This window comes from Vicia villosa, linkage group LG5 (assembly GCF_029867415.1).
Source record: "Vicia villosa cultivar HV-30 ecotype Madison, WI linkage group LG5, Vvil1.0, whole genome shotgun sequence".
Lineage (NCBI taxonomy): Eukaryota > Viridiplantae > Streptophyta > Magnoliopsida > Fabales > Fabaceae > Vicia > Vicia villosa.
In genome coordinates this window covers 135995579-136002966 of record NC_081184.1, presented here as the reverse complement: position 1 = coordinate 136002966, position 7388 = coordinate 135995579, and the positions used below count along the sequence as shown (strand labels likewise).

Sequence of the window (7388 nt, the reverse complement as noted above, 5' to 3'; positions counted from 1 at the left end):
TTTTTTCTTCTAATTTTCATTCACAACTAGCTCTTGGTCTAATTTTATTCAAAATGGTGGTAGTCCTCCTTCTATTCCAAATCAACAAAGCAACCCATTCTTTAGAAATGCACTTTTTATCTCAAATTCACACCATAACCCAAACTTTCAAAACTCTCAATTTATCCCAAATCCACAAAATAATCCACACTTTGGAAATTACTCATACTATACACCACCTTATCCATATCAATATCAACAATTTACATCTCAATCAACTAACCCCACTATGCATCATGGAACTCAAATATGTAGTAGTGGTGTGCAACCAATCGTACTGAATATAACAAGGGCTATTATCTATCAGATGGTATTTATCCTGAATGGGCCACGTTTGTGAAAAGTATTTCGATGCCACAAGGTGATAAGAGAAAATTGTTTGCCCAACATCAAGAAGGGGCAAGAAAGGATATTGAACGAGCATTTGGAGTTCTTCAATCTCGATTTGCGATCATACGTAATCCAGCACGATCTTGGCACTTAGACACACTCCAATGCATAATGAATACATGCATCATATTACACAACATGATTGTTGAAGATGAACGTGCCACATATGGTGGAAATTTTGATTTTTCTTACGATCATTTGAGCAATGACCCAACAATATTGCCGAATGACTCTAATATTGATTTTCAAGAGTTTCTACATAGAAGATTTGATGTTCGTGACAAACAAATTCATCGGCGTCTTCAACAAGACTTGATAGAACACATATGGCAACATTTTGGTAATGAGAATGACAATAATTAAAAATTGTTTTAAATTTATCTTTTTCTTATAATTCGTATTAGTGATGCATTTTTTAATTTATGATTTTTTTAATGTAATTTTTGATGAATTATTTGTATCATGTATCATTTTATTTAATATATATATTTATTTTAACCTTATTTTGAAGGTATGTCTTTTTAATGTATTTTGATATATTTGAATTAATTTTTTAATTATATTTTATGTAATATATTGTGGAGTGTAGTGGGACCCATTTTAGATTTTTTGATGAGTTAGATGGATATTTGAGAATTGTAGATGAGTTGTTTAAAAATTTAGGAAGTGTAAAATAATATAAAAAATTAGGTGGGTCCCATTTAAAGAACTCAAATGGGTATGATGGATGTGGATTCTCTAAGTACATTGGACAACATGGTGCAAGTTATTATGCAATACAGGAACATTTTCTAGCATCAGCAAATTGGAGCACGTTTCACATGTTGATTTCATACTACTAAGAAAAGTTAAAAGTAGTGGATATTTTTTATTAATCCAATTTACAAATCATATTAAAATCAAATATGATAAATTAGAGATATGATAAGTTAAGATTAGTTCATAAGCATATTATATTTCACAATTAAAAAAAAAGAGTGAGTCATTTCTTTTCAATAGGTCTGTCACTAAACTATATCCTCGATATAGGGAAGTTAAATTAAATTTGTGTAAAACATGTACTTCCTTTTTTTAATAAAATAAATTAAGTAATAGGTGTCCGGTGTGTTTCCTTTTTTTAATAAAATAAATTAAGTAATAGGTGTCCGGTGTGTTTGTAAAAATGTTGAATGAGTTAAAATATAGGCTAAATTACACTTTTGGTCCCCCTATTTTGTCCAACTCACGATAACAGGCCCCCTATTTTATTTTTAAACAGTTTTAGTCCTCCATACCCACTTGTCAGCAAAAAAGCGCTGAGGTGTACATTTCATTAATTACGTGGCATTATTTTTGGTTGCCATGTCATTTTTAAATAAGTTGCAATATAATAATAACTTTAAACAAATTAAAAACAAATTAAAAACATATATTTGTAAATAAATTGCAATATTCTGATGCTGTAACCTAAATTCCATTGCAGCTTTACACGCCCTTCCAAGCCCCAATCTCCATCGTTCCCGTTCCATTCTCCTTTCCGATTTTCATCTTTTTCTTCCCACTTCCAATTTGCAACGTTATCTTCTCCTTACCTAGTGCATCTTCTTCCCTTTCCTTTATAATGGATTCTGAATCTGTGCAAATTTCAAGTTTGTCTTCTCATTCTAGGAGGAGAAGGATTCAATGCTATTGTGGATTTGATTCTCCACTTTCAACATCATGGACATCTCAAAATCCAGGTCGGAGGTTCTATGGCTGTGGGTTATATAAGGTACAATAAGAATCCCAAAATTTCATAATTGTTCATCCTAAAAATCTGGGTAATGCCTAACCTTAATGTTAATTTACTTTTAATTTAGTTACATGGAAAGAAAGGGTGTTCCTTTTTTGATTGGTATGATGAGCAGATACCGGACCGCTCACAAGAAGTGATTAACTCTCTATTGAAGAAGGTTAATGAGTTGAAGAAGAAGGATGGTTTAATAAAGAAGAGTGATGATGACCTAAAGAAGAAGATCAAGTTGTTGATTGTTTTGCTGATTCTGTCCTGGGTTTTGATCATTATGTTGCTGACAAAATCATTTGCTTGAGTATTGTTTTAATTATGTAGTAGTATTGTTGTAAGGTTTGTCTTAAATTAGTGTATTAACTTTGTATTAGTATTGTGGTTACTTTGTGTTTGGGTTATTATGTATTTTGGTTATTATGTAATTTGGATCTTGATTCTGATGTATTCTGATATATTGTGAGAATGAATCTGATTTTGTATTCTGATATATTGTGAGAATGAATTTGATTTTGTATATCATGTTATTACTATAGTTTGGTTATTAATACTGGTACTGTTATTATGATCATGTTATTATTATATTTTGGGTATAGATACTGACAAAATAAATATCAAAAGATACTACAATATGTTACACATAAAAGTTGTAATCCATTACAAAATAACATGATCCAAGTTTAGACCAATAAACAGTGCTAACATTTAAACAACAAAACAACATGATCCAAGTTTAGACCAACAAAACAGTGATAACATTTAAACAACAAAACACCATGATCCAAGTTTAGACCAAGACCAACAAAAAGTGATGTAGTAAGAACATTAAAGCAATCAAGAATTCTCTTGAGTTTGTGGCGCTTGGGACCCTTGCGTCAAAACGGTAGGTGCGTCCTCGTTTGAAACAGTCCTTTGCTTTTTTGCATTGTTACTTCCTTTTGGCAATTGTCGATCCGCCGCCGTTTTGCCTTTACATGTTCTTGAATTGTGCCCAAGATTCCCACAGGCCTTACACTTTACGGTAGTCAACGTTCTAGGCAACGCACTGCTTGAAGTGGCTTCATCATTTGATCTATTTCTCTTTTTTTTGGGTCGACCAGGAGCTCTTCTCATTACCGGCGGATGAATTGGCTCCCCTTGGGCTGTTGGCCAAAGCCTTGGACCATTGGAAGGTAGCACAATGTATGAATATATTGCCAAAAAACTTGTTTTCCTATATCAGCACCACATAAAGAAATAAAGTATCAGTTCAGTATCAATAAAGTATAATAACCAATATAGTATCAATACAAGTTCAGTTTATTGGCATATTACACCAATTCAGTTTATTGGCATATTACACCAATTCAGTTTATTGGCATATTACACCAACACTTTGTGCATTCATTTCATTCAGCCTACATTCTGTCTACATTCTGTCAACAACACATACTTGGTAGCATTCAATATCAGTATTCAATATCAACAACACATTCTGCCTACATTCTGTCTACATACAGTCAACAACACATAATCAGTATTCAACACATAATCAGCCTATACAGGTTCAATAGCCATATAGTATCAACATAGTCTAACAATTAAAATACCACCATCGTTTTCAGCATTAGCATATAGCCAGCATTAATAATAGTATCAGTTCAGTATCAATAATTAGCATATAACAGCAATTCAAATAACAGTAATTTTCAACATTCAGTTTAGTTCAGTATCAATAATTAGCATATAGTATCAGTTCAGTATTCATATTCAGAATTCATATTCAATATTCAGAATTCATATCAGTTCAGAATTCATATCAGTTCAGTATTCAATTTTCAACATTCAGAATTCAGAATTCATATCAGTTGAGAAAATACCTGTAGTATTGAGAAACGTACGGTTCAACTTCAGCCTTGTTGTGTAATATACAAACGATTGCATGGACACAAGGAATTCCAGTCAAAGCCCATTTACGACAAGCACAGTAATGTCGTTGCAAATTCACCTCGTAAGTGTCAATACCATTAGTCACGCTAAATATGTTGAAGTCATCATCTCCATGCCAAGTCGGACACCAACCTCCAGAAATGCCTAAATTACTCTTTTAAAAAACCATTACATCATTTTTGCCACGTTGTATATTTCTTTTTCTTTTTTATTTTACAATAAATAAATTATAACCAAAAATAATGCCACGTAATTAATGAAATGTACATCTCAGCGCTTTTTTGCTGACAAGTGGGTATGGAGGACTAAAACTGTTTAAAAATAAAATAGGGGGCCTGTTATCGTGAGTTGGGCAAAATAGGGAGACCAAAAGTGTAATTTAGCCTAAAATATATCTTAAGAAATTAATAAATTGATTGAAAGAAGTGTGAAAGAAGTTGAAAAGAGAATAAAAAATTGCCGAATCTCATCGTTTTTACAATTCTCTTCAATTTAAACAAAAAAAGTGGGAAAAAATAAATTAAGGGGAAAAAGTGATTATATTTCTTTTGATAGTAGACATTAATTATTTGCATTGTTAAGTTAAAATTGTTTACTCAGTGTATCACAATCATTCATAATTAACATGATTATGATTAAAGTAAAAAATTACAAAAAATTAATTGTTATGATTAATTAATAATGTAAAATAATTTTAGTGTATATCGACAAAATTCTTTATAGTACCAATTAAATTAAGTTGTTAAATTAAAGTATTAATGAATTAAATTTTATAAGTAATAAAATTTTATTTTATTTTTTAAAAGAATAAAGGAAGCTTGTTAAATTTGTAATAAAATATATTAAATATAATTTATTGAGATAAATTATAGGATATGTTGAAAAGATATATGTGTTCTATTAAAAGTAAATATTTGAAACAGTTAGTTTATAATATAAAAAAATAATTAATTATTTAATTAAATTTTAATCGACATAATAGATTTTATAGGAATTTAACAAAAAAATATGCAACATTTTTCTCTTCTAAATTTTTTCTACATTTTATATTTGTCTCTTACATCAATCATTAGTTTAAATATACTTTATTTTATATTTTTCTCTCTTCTTATAATTTCTTTTGTCATTTTCTCTATTCACAACTTCTCTTCCAAACTAAACACACTATAAAAAATGAGAAACAACTCTTTAACATATTTTTGGCTCTAGTATGGGCCACCAACCAGAATCAATTTCGGCCCTGGATTGAAACCAGAATATATGAAACGTCATTAACCTTTACCACACTTTAGAGGTTGCAATTAAATTCATTAAGGAAAAATCCATTCAATTCATCCATCAAATAATTCATCCAATTCATCCACCATATAAAAAGAAAGTTAACGCATTGGACAAAATTAAGGGTGACAAAATTTTAGATCCGCTCTCTTTAATGTGTCTGCCCCGTTTTTTTGTGGACTTTTATAGGCATGAAATTTTTTATACAATTTTACTATTTTTATGCCTAAAAGATTCAATGCCCACAGACCTTCTCTGCTCCGCCCTTACTTTTTTGCTGGACGGGGCAAGATTTTAGACCCGCACTCTCAAATATGTCCGCATCGCCCCGTTTTTTCGCGGGACGGGCCTAAATGGGGTGGGCATGCCCATTTGTCACCCCTAGACAAAATCCATCAAACATATTTTAATGATCCAATGGAGTATTTTTCTCATATACTTTAAATTCAATAAATCATTTAAAAAATAAATAAATATATTTTTTTTCAAAAATAAAAAATTGATTTTGTTTCGGAAAAAAAAAAGTTAATATTTCCGAATATACAATTTTTTTTTTGAAATTACAAAAAAACGAGTTTTTCGGAAAAATGAAAAACAGTTTTTTTTTTCAAAAAAAAAAGGAAATTGAGTTTTTGGGAAAACGAAAAAAATTGAGTTTTTCAGAAAAACAAAAAAATTGAGTTTTTTTTTCGAAAAAATGATTTTTTTTCTGGAAAAATATATAGTTTTCAAAAGTATAAGAATTTGAGTATTTCCGGAAAAAAGAAAAATTTGAGCTTTTTGGGGAAAATGGAAAATTGAGTTTTTTCAGAAAAACAAAAAAGTCGAGTTTCTTTCCGAAAAAATGGAAAAATTCAAGTTTAAAAAAAAACGAGTTTTTGAGAAAAATGGAAAACAACTTTTTTTAAAAAAATGAAAAAATTAAGTTTTTTCAGAAATATGATCGAATTTTTCTGTACTATGAAAATTTTGAGTTTTTTAGAAAAATGAAAAATTTGAGTAGATGTAATTATTTGCCTGGTTTATCGCCAACGACTCTCTTCCACTAACTCCCTTCGGATGTTACGTCATCCCTCCTCAATTTCTTCTTGTAGTAGATGTAATTATTTGTTGGAAATTATAAAATAATAATTTCCTTAGTGTGTTCTAATGTGACAAAAAATGGGAATAGATTTTTGGTTGTTGCATAAATTTGTTTTTTGAATTCAAATTTACAACATTTCATGAAGGGGTGCCTTGTGTCATTATAGATGAACCATTGCAATATATGGTGAAAAGGTGTTGTTTCATCAAGAGTTGCAAACTTATGAAACAACACATGCATGGCCTATAAATACACATTTATGAATCCAAAACATATACATAAAATAATCATTCTCTAATATATTATTCCAGACAGCTTCCTTGCATTCGAGTTTCTTCACCGGTCTTGTGCAGACTCGAGTAAGGCTGAATTATCCTGGGTGTTCAGGCCATTCCAACTCTAAGACAATCGAGAGTGTGCTTGAAATACTTATAAGGAAAGTGATTTCGTTCACGATTCTAGCCTCGATTCCATTCGATTGAAATTAATTTTTGTAACAATCTTATAAGTATTTTGCATAATGGAAATCAAGCAATAGAAATTGAGACTTCCGTTTCAAGCATCAAAGCATGAACTGTTGTGTCGTGGACATATTCTAATACAAGAAGAATCGCTATTATAAATCCGGGTACGTTTTGTTATTTCTCATACAAATTTCAGAATTATGAAAATCATAATATCGACTTTGAATTAATTTTCTAACAATTAATATCAGAGTAATAGTTACTTATATTATGATTATTCAATAATGATAGATTGATAACAAATTATTTTACTCAAAGATAATCAATTACATATATGGCATATCTATTTTATTTTGCATTTGTTTAAAAAAAAAAATTACGAAAATCAAATTGTTTGCATATTCATATAAAGAAAATATGAAATTTTCTGTACTGTGTT

General features: G+C 29.9%; 2 protein-coding genes across 2 annotated transcripts; both read left to right on the top strand.

Annotated features, from left to right (window-relative positions):
* The first annotated feature begins 390 nt into the window (after positions 1-390).
* LOC131605522 (uncharacterized) lies at positions 391-792 on the top strand. The gene has a single exon (XM_058877869.1). It carries the CDS (start codon positions 391-393, stop codon positions 790-792), a length of 402 nt encoding a protein of 133 aa, XP_058733852.1.
* A 1104-nt stretch (positions 793-1896) lies between these two features.
* On the top strand, positions 1897-2586 carry LOC131607447 (uncharacterized). Its single transcript, XM_058879449.1, has 2 exons — positions 1897-2179; positions 2268-2586. The coding sequence occupies exons 1-2, from the start codon at positions 2030-2032 to the stop codon at positions 2496-2498; spliced, it is 381 nt and encodes a 126-aa protein (XP_058735432.1). The 5' UTR covers positions 1897-2029; the 3' UTR covers positions 2499-2586.
* Positions 2587-7388: the final 4802 nt, after the last annotated feature.